General features: G+C 36.4%; 2 protein-coding genes across 2 annotated transcripts; both read right to left on the reverse strand.

Moving 5' to 3' along the window:
* Positions 1-459: 459 nt before the first annotated feature.
* Positions 460-5,811, reverse strand: LOC143573487 (MICOS complex subunit MIC60, mitochondrial-like). The gene is made up of 12 exons (XM_077058353.1): positions 5,727-5,811; positions 5,557-5,620; positions 4,850-5,467; positions 4,671-4,775; positions 3,953-4,099; positions 3,759-3,836; positions 3,261-3,353; positions 3,057-3,176; positions 2,901-2,978; positions 2,133-2,312; positions 1,286-1,387; positions 460-939 (listed from the first exon to the last, which is right to left on the reverse strand). Exons 1-12 carry the CDS (start codon positions 5,735-5,737, stop codon positions 706-708), a joined length of 1,830 nt encoding a protein of 609 aa, XP_076914468.1. The 5' UTR covers positions 5,738-5,811; the 3' UTR covers positions 460-705.
* Positions 5,812-7,521: 1,710 nt separating this feature from the next.
* LOC143573497 (uncharacterized) lies at positions 7,522-14,940 on the reverse strand. The gene is made up of 11 exons (XM_077058361.1): positions 14,868-14,940; positions 14,610-14,723; positions 14,474-14,534; positions 14,293-14,369; positions 14,146-14,195; positions 8,850-8,932; positions 8,395-8,465; positions 8,179-8,323; positions 7,869-8,032; positions 7,692-7,790; positions 7,522-7,599 (listed from the first exon to the last, which is right to left on the reverse strand). Exons 1-11 carry the CDS (start codon positions 14,904-14,906, stop codon positions 7,522-7,524), a joined length of 981 nt encoding a protein of 326 aa, XP_076914476.1. The 5' UTR covers positions 14,907-14,940.
* Positions 14,941-15,920: the final 980 nt, after the last annotated feature.

Raw genomic sequence — 15,920 nt, forward strand, 5'->3', positions numbered from 1 at the left:
CTTTACGATTATTGCAACAAAGCTTGCCGTCTTACCTCTTGTCATTTATAGATGCCTACACGATTCCCAAATTACTTACTATATATTTACTCTATTATGTATTCATTTGTATTAACCATTAATATTACTAACTGCTCAATATAAAAACTTTTATGCGTACAGAAATCTTAAAAACAAAATTATTTATACGAATGTTCAACTATGCACGAGCCTGTCACACCATACGGGCTATCTGATAAGACTAAAAAGGACATAGAAACCAGAATTTGCCAGTGATCGAATAAGTAATTTCTTTCTCATACAAAAACATCATATGTTGCCGTATACTTTGTCCCTCACACTACCCATATGGCCAACATCTCCATGTTAATATAGCTCTAAAACCCATATAGCATGTCGCTGTTTTCTGGATAATGTGTTTGTGGTGTTTATTTTAGCCTGGTCCAAATGCTTATCGCCTTTATAATAGGACGGCTTGATAAAAATATATATATCAAAGATAAGATATCAATCTGTACGTCTCTCACTACAAGTACAGGCCAGTATAATATCAACTTTTCGCCAAACATCAATTGTAAAAAATGTAGTCTATTGGCATTCAACCAACCAAACAAAAACGGTGTCAACTCACAAACACCAGAAGAACCTTGGTCAACTTCAAAGTACAATTTCTTGTTTTATTCTTTAACCGAGAAGGATTGCGATTTAAGTGAGACTCGCAGATGTAGCATAAGATTGAAGAAGAGTTAGCGCTTGCTCTGTGATCGCTCGGTTCCTTGCTTGTCGCACCCAATCACCCACAACCTCCGCTGCCTGGCTACCTTTTAGACCGTTTTCAAGCGTCTCCGCAGCTTCCAAAAGTTTCCCATCGGCTAACAACTTTTCCACTCGGTTTATAACTGACTCAATCCCGTCACCTGAACTGTCACCTTCCTTCACCTGAAACTTGAATCATGATTAGATAATGTAATACAGTAATAATCAGTTGTTCCTTTTTGTTGGCCATGAGTACCAGGTTAGCAGTAAACTCACGGAACCCAACAATAAAACATAGTAACAATTAGTTTTTGTGTTTTGATTGAGTGATATTTATTAAGATTTTCCTGGCACAGCAATAGTGATTATAATTAATTTATAAAATTATTACTAGAATTATATACGATGAACAAAAACTTATAATCTTTTAAAGAGCTTATAATATAAAATTTGAATAGTTCAAAAAGATATTCTGTCATATTCTGAAATTTATTAGCTCAAGAATATATATGTCACATATTGTATGCACCTTTAGTACTGATGCAATGTAAGCCAACGAATGCGCCAAAATGCCGCCACCACCTGGAGGCATTAGACTGTAATATCGCAGAGTCCCTTTCAAGCCGTCAAACTGGGATTAGACAGTAGACAGAACATAATTATTAAGTATAACCGTAAGTCCATAACCTCTGATAGCTTTACAAGATATCTAAAGATAGATGCATGAATATTGCAAAATTTTACTTCAACAATGTGAGAGATCAAAAAAATCATTGTACCGTTCCTGCATTGCGTCAAACTTGTTTCCAAGGATCAATGTAAAAAAATTAATTGCATTTTCAGTTTACAAGTATATAAAATAAACAAATACAATAAAAAAGTGGATACAATCAGCGATTAAAATAATCTAAGTTCATACATGTCTGGCAGATTAAAGCAAACTAAAACTGAAGAAAACATATCCTCTACTATTTTATAGGTTTACAAATTACAACCACATCCAACTTGCAGAAACCTCAGCCGATGTGCGCTGAAGGCAAATAATCTATATACTGTGTGTATGATGATAATTTAATATTGCCATATTGGACAGCAGGTTGGGTTGATTCATTAGTTCTTTTTCTTTTCTTTTCGGAAACTATGTAGTAGAATAATATTTGGTAGATACTGAAATAAAAACTGGTAATATATATCTATGAGCAAGTAACGCAATTAACAAAATAAAAATATATTCTCACCAAAAAATATTCACTCAAGATGGCAACCAAAACTAAAAAATGTATGATAAATCACTTTTAGCTTGTCCATTATAACATGTTTAACTACAGTAAAATAGATATTTAAGGCAACTGATTTTAAATAAAAGAAAGGTTCACCTTGTGATTTAACTGTAATATGGTATCGGTGCCTTTTTCGAGTGTCTCCTCAGGAAGAGATTCCATGACCAAACCTAATAGTGAGTCTTTATCAACTCCATCCGTGTAAGTTTTAAGAGCGTCTATTTCTTTTTGTATGGGCAGTCCTTTAGACAAAGCATCTTCAAGTGCAAGAGCACCCTGCAAAAAAAATGATAATTTCCTTAAATTGTTCCGCACCAAAATAACTACAAATTATGCTAAGCATGCATTGTTAACAGTAAATATACGTAGAACAAAATAGTTCACTGCTACTCGTTTATTAGTGCCACAAAAACCACCCCTTTAAAGAAGACCTATCAGTAAACATTAGGTGAAATTACTTGCCTACCCCTTTGTCACGGTTCAATTAAAACTAGGGCTGCTCTAAAAGCTTGTTTGTAAATAAGCCAAGCCCGAGCCGCCACAATCAGTAAACAAGCAGAGCTGAGCTGGCACAGTCCGTAAACAAGCCAAGCCTGAACCAAGGTCGATTCGAAATCAAACAAGCTGAGCTCGAGCTGTCACAATCGGTAAACGAGCAGAGCAGAGCTAGTACGATCTGTAAACGAACCAAGGTCTGCTCGGCTCGTGGTTCACTAGTTAGCTGTCTCGTTTAAAATAGAGGCCCAATTTGGGAGCTCCAAGAATGTGGGGAACCAGAGGGAACTTATCAATGAAACTAAACAAATTTAAATCCTAACAAAAAACTTTCATAGAGCAAATTATATAAAAGGTAAATAAACAAACCAATGAAAGCTTGTGGACAGAATGACTTTGGCGCGCTTCTTCAGATCGAGCATAGAATGCCATGCATAAAGCATTTATCTACATAGTACAATAAACATACTGTGATTAGTTTTCTGAAAAAAACAACTAAACTAACTTCAAATGAGGATGTCATACATTGAGATTTGCCTCCTCCAGTTTTTCAATTTGAGATGCTTTCTCCTTTGCAATTGCTGCAAGTAATTCAGCTTTTGCCAAATCCTTCAACTTATTTAATTCCATTTCTGTTTCAGCCTCCTGGAAATTTCAAGATTAACAAACTCTATAACAGCTATTTAGATTACCAAATTGTTGAAATATGGTGAAATAGTGGCCAGCCACCTTTCTTTCAATCTCCAATCTGAACTCCTCTTCTAGCTTCTCTTGAAGTGATTTGATAGCAGCAGCCGCTTTCAGCTTTTCTTTATGTAACTCCTACAAATAGGTTTTATGTTTTCATAAGGACCGAACCAAAACCGAACTTTTGGTTTGGTTTGGTCTGCTTTTGGTTTTGCATGTAATAGAAACCGAAAGAACCAAACCGAACCAAATATATGGATTTTAAGAAATAGTGTAACCTAAACAATTTAGCCCAGATGTATAACAATCAAATAATCATTAACAAAAAAATTTAGGCCCAAACTCATTATTTTGAGCCAATTTTTTTTCAGCCTAAAAATTTCAAGACAAATGTTAAAACCGAAGATAAACCAAATCCAAACCAAAAACCAAAAAAAACAAAACCGACAGGTTTTTGTTTTAACTTCTTAAAAACCGACCTTGCGAGTTTTGGTTAGGTATTAGCCCAAAACCGACCCATCTAAACAAAATGTACAAAACCTTATCCAAAATAGTCTCTCTTTCTGCATACATGAGTTCCCGGGCTCTGGCATCTTTTAGTTCCTTTTCATATTTCTCCTAAAATATTTTAGTCAAAAGTTAAGCAGGTAAGGTAATAAAATTGAATAATAATAATGATAATAATAATAAGTTAATAACAATAACAATAACAATTAAGTGGTAAATAATCTTGCCTTCAATAACCTCTTTTCTTCAGAAAAAACACGTGCATCTATATCCGCCTGTCTTTTTTCAGCCGTGTGAATGGCTTCCAACAGATCCAAAATTAATGTTCCATTCTTTGATGCGTCATCATTACCTTCAAGAGCCGCAGCTACTTCCTTCATTTCACATCACAGGCAATTAGTTACTCTTCTTTCTATATATATTATTTGGTATTACGTGGTAAACAAGCGAACTCGAGATTGGCTCGCTAAAACCTCGAAGAGCCGAGCTCGAGCCTAAAAAAGATTTTTTAACACGAGCCCAAGCGTGAGCTTCATTTATCGAGCTCGAGTAGACTCAGGAGCCGAATCAAGCCCAAAACTTATATAGTATTTATTGTTTTGAATGTTATTGACATAATAATAAATACATAAAACTATGATGAAAATAACTAAATAGCATATTTCATGTAATATATATAAAAGTTATAATCATAAATATACTTAAAAGTAATTATGAATGTATATAAATAATTAATAAATAATAAACGGGGCGAGCTCGAGCTTGAAAAACTTCTTACGACCCATAAGTTAAGAAGCCAAGCTCGAGCTCTTGGAAGTTAAATGAGCTCGAGTTCTTGTAAGCTAAATGAGCTCGAGCTCTTGTAAGCTAAACGAGCACAAGCTTAAACAAGCTCAGGATCAGATCAGCTCGTTTACACCTCTAATTGGCATCTAAGTATCTAACCTTATCCAGATACGAAGATGCTGCAGCATTTTGTTCCACCTGATCTCTTACAAGGTATTCATCAAGAAGGGAATTTGGCTCTTTGGCATCATCGCTCACAACACCCTACAAATAAAAAAAATTAACAAAAAACTAGCAGCAAACAAAATTAGATAAAGGAAAAAAAAGATAATAAGCACCCGTGGTATATCTGTACTATCTGGCTGCTGCGGTGGCTCGGACTTCAACACACTTTCTTCAATAACCGGATCAACAACCTCATTTTGTTCTGTAGAACTCTTCACATCTTGGTTGTGTGTGTTCAAATCCTCTTGCACCGGTGCTACTGAATCAGCACTCGCATCATCATAAGTTGAAATATTATTGTCAGAAACAGCATCCGATGTCTCATTTGGTACTTCCTTTATCTCAGACTGATCAATTTTAACGCTTTCTTCAGCATGGTCAACAGTCGGACTCGTAACCTCAGACTCTTGAACATTTTGAACATCAACTTGTTCTGCAGTTCCACTGTCATGCAAATCCTCATTATCTGTCTTCAAACTCTGCGGTTCTTCATGAACAACCGGGACATGCTGCGTATTAATATTATTATCATTATCTGGTTCCTCAATGCTATGCTTATTATCTAAGTAACCCGTCTGGTAAGCTGCTATAACAGAAGCAGCACCTAGGGCTACAGTTCCAATGAAAACTTTGGACAAATTCGCCCCCGAATCGGGCGGTTTCGGTTTTCCAGTAGAATTTGGCTGAGGTGCAACAGAATATTCCTTCCTAGAAGAAAGATACCAAGGTATCTGCTAGAAATGCATCAAATATTATTAAGACAAGTGTTGAACAATCTGTCTGCAATGAATGTAATTAAGATAAGAAGTATAGAGCATGCCTGTGTAGTAATTCGTGTTGAAAGTCGTCCAATTGATCGACGAGAAGATATTTGCAGTATAGACCTTTAATTTAAACATATATTTGATTAAATAAGCCCTAATTAATAAAATAATTGAGAAGCAGTGATTAAATAATGAATGAAACTGAATTGAAGTGATTTGTTTGTACCTTCGCAGCATGTCGATGGATTCAGGTTATTGAGAATAGAGAGACGAATCGAGAGCGATTTAGGGCATCCGGATTCGATTCACTTTTCTTCTTATTATTATTGTTTATGGAATCTGCAAATTTTATAAAAATTTGATGGTTTTTTTTTTCTGGTTTAAGGGTTGGATTGTTATTTTAAATATTTTCATCAGTCATCATCAAATGGATTCATTTAATTAACAAGAAAATTTTAAGTTACACAAAAAAGGTGATATGATAGTTGTATAGTGTATTATTTGATTTGTGTCGTGTCTAGTCGAAAACACTTTAAATTATATTATGGCGTATTTGGTTTGTGTTCCGGGTCAACGCTTTAATGTTTATTTACGAATATAAGTAAAATCTAATGACTTCACAATTTAAATAATCAATTATCCTAACTTCGATGAAATTTTTTGTAGTTGATGTAATATTAATTACTTGTTTTCTTACTAGAAAAATCTTGGAGTTATATATTTAGACTAAGATTTAGAAAGAAAATTGTTGGTTATAAACTACATCGGATAAATAATTTCTTTAGAAATTAGGGGGCATAAGATAAAGATTCCTGATATAATAAATTAGCATCGCTCTTGAACTTAACACTTAAAAGAAAATTAAAAATCAATATACTGAAGTTTCATATTTTGACACTTTTAAATAATGCTTTCTAACATTTAAATAAAGTCCCGAAAGTCACTGAGACATTCGGTGATAATGCGTATTCTCCTCACCAAAATGGTAAGGATTAGAATCCTATCGTGTGAAGATTGGTGGTGTAAATTAGTATGATAGATTCATTATGTGTCGATCAAGATAAAATCCAAATAAGAACTTTAAAAAAACCATTTAGATATGTTAACGGGGTTAACCCTTTTATTAAATGGGTTGTGTTTGGGTTGACCTGCTTTAGAAAACAGGTTATATTAGTTATATTGGTGCACCGAAAACCTGATTATTTTGTGTCATGTCAGGAATTGTCATCTCTACATAGACTAGTAACCAATGTAGTATATTGATGAATATAATGCTCTCTAAAATTTTAAATATGAACTTTTTTTTATAAAAAAAAAACCCCCTTTAAATCGGCAGATATGACACAAAAACAGAAGCATACTTGATGATGAAAGACCTAGTACCAATGATGAGGATCAACAACTTATGAACTTCCTAGTAACAAGAAAGTTACAAATGCTGAATAGGGATGATGCTGATATTTATGTGATGAGAGAAACATATGAAATCATGGTGTAAGACTTGTCAGGTCATCCGTATCATACGAGGCGTATAAATCAAATTTTTACATCATGCAATTTGTATGACTTCTGATATAAATAACACACCATTGTCATACAAGTCGGTTTCAATAAAGTTATACTAGCCCATATAATAACTCATATAGCCGGACCGACCTGTATGACTTATCAATAGCATTCATATAAATCCCCCAAGAATTGATGATTCATTTTAGGTAGTTAGAACTGGTGGTGGTAATAAAAAAAGGACCAATTGCTATTCTTTTACTTGATGCTTTTTTAGAACATGATAGGTGGCTAACTATGTGACCCAAAAGTCAGATGGAGAAGAAAGTATAAGTGTCGCTGCACAATACATTCAAACGATCATACGAAACTCACCACAAACCAAACTTCCTCGAGTCATATAGAATAATCATCCTGTTTGCATTGATGTAATAAAAAAAGGAAAAACAAAATACAGAGTCCCAACATATTCAAATCCATCCTCAAAGCATTTAAAGAAAGAAAGAAAAAATCGCTCAATTGCTGTTATATAAACGTTTCGCTGCCCTACCAGCACCAAAGCCTTCAGTATAAGCCGTGTTTTTAAACATAGTCTGAAACAAGTCATCAAATGTTTCAATTATACTAGAAAAATGTTTTTAAAAAACATACAAAAAAACTGATAGATAATAGATGAAATACTTACAGCTAGGTTTTTCAGCTCAAGGCTAAGGTTTTTCTTTATACTGTTTGATACAACAGCACCTAGTTGGTCTCCATGTTGCTTAATATTTTCCTCTTTGACCTGAAGAGAAATATTTCAGATATCAAGATGAAAGAAACACAAAACAAAGCTAGTTCAAATAAAAGTCCAACGACTAACCTCAGCAACAACAATGTCAGATGCTTTCCTTAATATCTCTTCGATAAACTTTTCAGGGTCAGCGAAAGAGTTTGCAGTATTGACCGGTTTCTCCTTCAATTGACTGCTGGAAACCTTGACTGGTTTCTCCTTCTGTTGATCACTGGAAACCTTTGATGCTTTGGCTACATTAAGTCAAAAATCAATTAAAAAGAAAAGATTGGTATATTCCTAGAGTAAATCACAACTAATATACGAATGTTGTTTTTAGTGTGTCAAATTCCAGTGTTTGGCTAATTTGCACCCTAATAATATATGCACCCGATTATACCTGTAACGGCAACTGGTTTGCTGTTTACATCCCCATCAATCTTCAAGTTAGCTGTTTTCTCAACAACACTCTGCACACTCGAGGCGTCGGATGGAACTAAACCAGCTAAATCCGGCGGTTGATCTTTCCCAACAGTTGGATTAGCCTACAAAAAAAAAAAAATAACCCACAATCAGAAACTATTTAGTAAAATTAAAATAATAAAGATATTGTTACCTCAAGATCAACGTACGCGACGATTCTTCCTAATGATTTAACAAACGTATACAGATCCTGTATGTTAAGGGCTTCAACCAAAAACATCAACAGAAAACAGTTAAAAAAAAGAAGCGACGTATTTCATACATACCCCTACAAACTATGAAAATATCATAAACACAAAACTAAAGATACATATACGCCCTAACAATTACAAAGCAGTTAAAATATCAAATATACCCAAACCATTAAAAGCAATTTAATAAATGACCATTTTACCCTTATTTTTCAAAAACTTTAAATTCTGTATGTCTACCTTTAACTTTACCCATTTCTAGCTTAAACTTTTATAACATTTTTAGTTTTGGTTGGGTGTATGTGAAAAGTTTCAAGTTTGTAAGTGTATATGAAACTAATCCAAAAGTAAAAGCATAAATGATTGTAATATACTACTAAAACATAATAAGACTTACAGATTGTGGTATCATTTAAAAGCGGGTGAAAGAAGCAGCACTCGTGGGTTTTAAAACCCTGGTCTAACAACAACGAAACGTTCCTGAAAATATAAAAATAAATAAGTTAAGAAACTTTTATGAGAATACAGAGATAAAAATTTAAAAACGGGGGAATTTCATATTTTCATATATACCCTTGCAAGCTTGTATAACATAGGGTGAGGATCCTAAGAGAACTATCTGAAATTGAGAACTTTGAGAACCATTTTGAACAACTAAAAAACGTCATTTAAAAAAAAAATTATTAAAAAATAAATAACAAAAAAATTGAAAAAGTAAAAAAAAATCAAAATGCTTATCTATCATCCAGGTTTCATTTAAAAAAAACTGTAACTGTACATATATGTATATTATCATCTAATCTCTACTTACATAACATACACATGTAAATTATGATTTATCTAATTGTACATACATGTATAGTTAAACATATATTTCATATCATATCACAATTCAAACATTCATGATTTATCTAATATATGTATAGTTAAACATATATTTCATATCACAATTCAAACATTCATGTCGAATATTCACAGCTTCCGGCGCAACTCCAATCTCGGGTATATGAGAAGTGTCTGAGAAGTGTCTGTGAACAGAACCCTAGCCGTAACTCCGATCTCGAATATTCACAGCCTCCGGCGACTGGACATCCGCAACTCCGACCAACACTCACTACTTCCGGCGACTGCCTGCCGTAAGGTCTTTTAACGCCATCGATTTGAAGTGTCGGATCGATTAATTTCATTAGTAGCTCCATCACTTGATTCTCTCCTCCGCTGTCATTGTCTTCTGTCGCGTTCATCCGGTGTATGTCGACGGCGACAGAAGTTTGCCACCACCACTTGCAAGCTCCTCTTATCGCCGTCGCCTTCCTGCTTTACTCCGATTTGAACAGCTGCTGCAACCGACTATCACTCCGCTGCACTTCACGGATCTTTAATTGAAGGACATCTGATTGACAAAGCGGCTACTACTTGGCTAGGACATCGTTCAGCTGACATTTTAACCAATTACCCCCAACATTCACATCTCCGTACAAGTCCTCCGGCAGTTTTTCCGGCGGTATCAACTGGAAAGCTTCCGACAACAGGTAAGTCTCTCTTCTCCACTTGCCCCTCGTCTCCACCACAAACCACCCGCAAGCCACCGCTCGAAACCGAAGGAGCGAGACAACGAGATCGTAAGTCGGCCGGCGAATTTTTTTTACGTCTTATTTATAGTTTTGCGGTACACAGGTATTTCTACCCCTTTAATCTTCACCATCCTCACTAATCTTGTTTCTTTCTGAGCACTTTTGCACTTGTCAATTTCACAATTTGAGTTGGGTTTAGCTGCCCGATTTGTTTGAATAGAGCTGGGTATTGGGTTTCATGATCTAACTTCAATTGCTTGTGTTATTGCTACACACTATTATTATTATTATTATTATTATTATTATTAGTTTTTGTTACTATTATTATTATTATTATTACTATTGATTTGGTGTTCTATTGCTTGTGTTTGTGTGATTAGTTGCAACCATAGAGCGTAGAAACCATGACTATTACTTGAGACCATGTCCTGAAACGAGGGGTGTAGGAAAGAGTAAAGATAGGGAGCGTATATTGCGTTTGGCTTCTTGGAATGTAGGAACATTAAATGGTAAGTTGCTAGAATTGGTAGATGTGCTTAAAAGACGTAGGGTTCAGATAGCATGCCTCCAGGAGACTAAGTGGAAAGGACATAGAGGGGCTGAGTGTAATGGGTATAAGTTGTGGTACTCGGGGTCTGATGGAGTAGGAATGGAGTGGGGTTTCTAGTGGCTAAGGAAATACACACCAGTGTGGTGGAGGTGATAAGACATAATGACAGGATTATGGTGTTGAAATTAGTACTAGGAGAGGAAGTAGTGGCAGTAGTCTCCGCCTACGCACCTCATGTAGGCCTAGGGGATCAGGAAAAGAGAGAATTTTGGGATTGCCTAGACGCAGTGGTAGGGGGCATACCTAGGGGGGAGAGGATTTGCATAGGAGGTGATTTTAATGGACACATTGGTAAGGCTAACGATGGTTTTCAAGCCGTACATGGGGGTTTCGGTTTTGGTGATAGGAATGAGACTGGAACAGATCTTCTAGAGTTTGCGGTGGCACATGACCTAGGTATTATAAATTCTTATTTTAGGAAACAAGATTCTCATTTAATCACTTTTAGCAGTGGCGGACGCGACACGCAAATTGACTACCTTTTGATGAGGCAAGGAGACCGACGTTGGTGGAAGGACTGCAAAGTCATACCTGGGGAGGCAGTTGTGACTCAACATCGACTACTAGTGACAGATATAGCCTTCAGAAATAAGCTGACTGTTCGAGAGAAGAAAGGTACACCGAGAATTCGATGGGGAAATTTGAAGGACGAAAATCTCCTACTGTTTAAGGATAAACTCATACTGCATACGCGGGCTCGACTAAATGGGGACTCAACTCATATATGGGAAGCTATGGAGACAAAGATCATCCAAGTAGCAACGGAGACTCTCGGGGTCACAACAGGAAAGACAAGTGGGCATAAGGAGTCTTGGTGGTGGAATGACACAGTGCAAGACAAGATAAGGGACAAACAAGGATGTTTTAGGGAGCTAATGAGGTGCATGAATGAGGAGGAGCGAGTGGAATTGAGGGACAACTACAAAACGGCCAAGATAGAGGCGAAGAAGGCAGTGGCGGAAGCAAAGAAGGCGGCCTTTAAACGGATGTATGAAAGTCTAGAAACAAAAGAGGGGGAACATGCTATGTTTAAGATTGCCAAAGCCAGGGAGCGTAGAAGGCAAGATCTAGGACCGGTGAAGTTCATAAAGGATACAGATGGGCATGTACTGGTCAAGGAGCAGGACATCAAGCTAAGATGGCAAACCTACTTCCACAATCTTTTTAACAATGGGAGAGCTTACCAAAAAGAACATGACAACACAAACTTTCAACGACAACAATCGAATAACTGCTACTGCCGACGGATCACACGAGAAGAGGTGAAGGATGCACTTAGGAGGATGGGAAGGTCTAAGGCAGTTGGCCCAGACAACATACCCATCGAGGTGTGGAAGTGTCTGGGGGAGGAAGGAGTCATGTGGTTAACTACTCTGTTCAATAGTATTCTCAAATCAGGTAAGATGCCAGACCAGTGGAGGAGCAGCGTTGTAGTTCCTATCTATAAGAACAAAGGAGACGCCCAATGTTGTGGTAACTACCGAGGAATCAAACTACTAAGTCATACTATGAAGCTATGGGAAAGAGTGATTGAGGGTAGACTTAGACGAGAAACTCAGGTTACGGTCAACCAATTTGGCTTCATGCCGGGGCGTTCCACCACAGAGGCAATACACCTTATAAGAAGATTAATGGAAAAGTATAGGGAGAAGAAGCGTGATCTACATATGGTGTTTATTGACCTAGAAAAGGCATACGACAGTGTGCCACGACAGGTGCTCTGGGAGTGCTTGGAGGGTAGAAGAGTGCCCAGGAAATACATAGAGATAATTATGGATATGTATACCAGGAGTGAAACAAGTGTCCGTGCGCCGGTGGGAGATACTGATTTCTTTCCTGTAGAGGTAGGTCTTCACCAGGGGTCAGCGTTGAGCCCGTTTCTTTTTGCAGTAGTCTTGGATGAGTTGTCAAAGTCGATTCAGGGGACTCTCCCGTGGTGCATGATGTTCGCAGACGATATTGTGTTACTTGCTGAGAAAAAACAAGATCTAAACATGAGGCTTGAGGAGTGGCGAACAACCTTAGAGACAAAAGGTTTAAAGATTAGCCGATCTAAGACGGAGTACCTCCACTGTGATTTTGGTGGGATAAACGACAATGAAGACGCACAGATCACAATTGAAGTGCAGGTGGTCCCGCATGTAACGAAGTTCAAGTATTTAGGATCATTTGTACAGAGCGACGGGGAATTAGACAGTGATGTGACCCACCGAGTTCAGGTAGGATGGTGTAGATGGAAAGCAGCCACAGGTATATTGTGCGACAAGAGTTTCCCGACTAAACTAAAGGGAAAATTCTATAGGGTGGCAGTTAGACCTGCAATGCTATATGGAACAGATTGTTGGGCCATCAAGAAGGCACAAGTGCGGAAGATGGAGGTAGCAGAAATGAGAATGCTATGTTGGATGTGTGGGCACACAAGGCTAGACCGAATAAGAAACGTTGTGTTTCGCGAGAGATTAGGGGTGGCGAACATAGCAGACAAGATAAGAGAGGGGAGATTGAGATGGTTTGGACATGTAAAGAGAAGACAGACGACGAATCCTGTTAGATCCGTAGAAAACATTACTATAGAGGGGAGGAGGGGTAGAGGACGACCGAAATTGACTTGGGATGAAAGGATTAGGCATGATTTGATAGACCTAAACCTCTGTGAGGACATTGTTGAGGATAGGAATTCGTGGAGAAGTAGAATTAAAGTTAAGGATATTTAGAGAGAATTGAATACCTTAGGGCTTAGACTTAACTTATTTAGGTCATATACCATAATGGTATTTCCCTTACATATATTATTATTATTATTATAATTATTATTAGCTTTTATATAGCTGTTAAACTGTGATCTTATTATTAATATTATTATAATTAGTAGTAGTTTTTATATAACTGTTAAACTTTGATTTCCTTTATTTTGCTTCATACACATGTACTTAGAGCCGAGGGTCTCTCTGGAAGCCACCTCTTTATTCCTTTGGATAGAGGTACGGTGTGCCTACATCCCACCCTCCCCAGACCCTACTTATAGCTTTGCTGTCGGTGGGATTTTACTGGGCATGATTGATTGGTTGATATATACATACATGTATAAAGAAATACATGTATAAAATTGAAAAATAAATATTATACATATATGTATTAGCTAAACCGAGTTTTTTTTTACGAAACCGGGATGATAGATAAATATTTTGGTTTTTTTACTTTTTTATATTTGCGTTTTTTTTGGCTTTATGAATTTTTTATTTGTTTAAGGGGATTTTTTGTGGTCCAAAATGGTTCTCAAAGTTCTCAATTTCAAATGGTTCTCGCACGATCCCAATCCGTATAATATAATTATAATATATACCCAATATAAATGAGTTTTTAGTTTATGACCATTTTACCCTTATCATACCAAATATGTAGCCTATCAAATTCTCTTAACTAGTTTAGCTTGTAAGAGCATATATGAAATTCTCTCATTAAAAAATGGTCAAACTAACAGAATAAAAGAAAACAATAAACATACATACCGAGCTGATTCGTTCACAAGTGCAAACGGAGTAACACATCCTAAAGGCACCTGAAAAAAATATTATAGCAAGTGCACATATTCTAGCATAAACCCAAAGCACCTAACAGATATATAAAAAAGAAACATAATAAAAGTATATAAAAACCTCAAGTACTTCTGTAACCGCTTCTTCAGGTGCCATTCTCAAACCTCCTTTTCCAAGACCAAGCCTTTGAGATAAAACTGCTCAGCTTCAAAGCCACAATCAAATGTTATAAACATCATGAAAATAAAATATTTTGATAAAATGGCAGAGCATATTCTAAGCATTTAGAGAACAATCTAACCTTTTAAATCGACCTTAGTATCAGCTAAAGCCGACACAATATAAAGGCGGTGCTTCTTATCCTAAATGTGAAACAAAAAACATAAAGATTACTGCATTTGATTTACTCAATAACAAGAATTAATTAAAAAGTATACCTTTAGGAATAAGTTTTTACTTAATCCAGCTTTGATGTGGCCAACATACTTGGCCTGTGCTTCAACAGTCATGACTACTGGATGATCATACTGTGAAAACTGTATCTGTTGAGCCTGTTGGGTTCCAACAGTAAATATTGTAGTTAGAACCCTAATTTAGACATTGTTTTCGGATTCAATTGCATACATCAGTAATCAAATCAATCATACGACGAGTCCTAATTTGGTTGGTGTGAATCAAAACGGAAAGAGTGGAACCTGTAAGCGTTCGAGAAGTTGAGCTGTGGAAACTCCCATATCTCCGATTGATTGATGGAAGCCGCAAAGCAATCTTGCAAGACTGAAACGCAATGCTAATCGGCTTGATTTGACTTATCCGGCAATATTATACAAAAAACCCTAATTTCTTGCTTTTTACTTTTTAACCAAGATATTCGTATTTACTAACAATAAAAAAAAATTAAAAGGAATTGAAATTTAAATCAACAATATGTTACGTTCAATCAAATCTCTATGTCCGTTGGGCTGCTTAATTTGGTTCCGTTAAGAGCGGGTATCGGGTGGAAATGAAACTGGTTTCTGGTCAAGGCAACTTTTTGCACGGGGCGAAACTACATCCAAAAGGGGTCCAACCCTTCCCGACTCAAAAGCAATTCCAACCTCAAACTTTTTCTGACCCTAACATGTTTCAACTTAAACCCTTCTCTACAACTTGTTCCGACCTGTCTCTAATAGAAAACCAACTAGTTAAGAGGTGTTTGGAATTGCTTATTTTAGACTATTTATAACTTATTAGGGGAGGTGTTTGGATGAGCTTTTAAAAATACTTTTTTGCGGATTTGTCTTTTGAAAAGCAAAATCAACTTTTGAAAAGCTCCAATTTGAAGTTTTTTGAGGAGCTTTGCCAAACACATTTTGCTTTTCAACCAGCAAATAAGCAAGTTTTAAAAGCTCACCCAAACACTCACTAGTTTTGAAAAAAGTTATAAGGTGTTCGTCGTTTTGAGTTGTGACTTATTGTAAGAGGATAAGCTAGTAAGTCGGAATATTGTGACTTATTAAGTTTTGAGGAAAAGTTATATAGAGGTAAAATAAGGAATCCTAAACACCCTAATTAGGGATGAGTGTTTGGTATCGGATCGGTAACGATTTTGGTACCTAATCAACACTAAGTTTTAAGTTTTTGGTATCAGTACCGAACCGATACCTGTACCATACCCTTACCGAATTGAACATTTCAATGCCAGTACCGGTACCAAATATTTTGAACTTTCATAATCGGGATTTTATAGGATCAGGACCGGTACCATC

Source organism: Bidens hawaiensis, unplaced genomic scaffold, assembly GCF_021521415.1.
Source record: "Bidens hawaiensis isolate Kalapana, Puna unplaced genomic scaffold, B.hawaiensis_p1.1 tig00026469_1, whole genome shotgun sequence".
NCBI classification, from domain to species: domain Eukaryota; kingdom Viridiplantae; phylum Streptophyta; class Magnoliopsida; order Asterales; family Asteraceae; genus Bidens; species Bidens hawaiensis.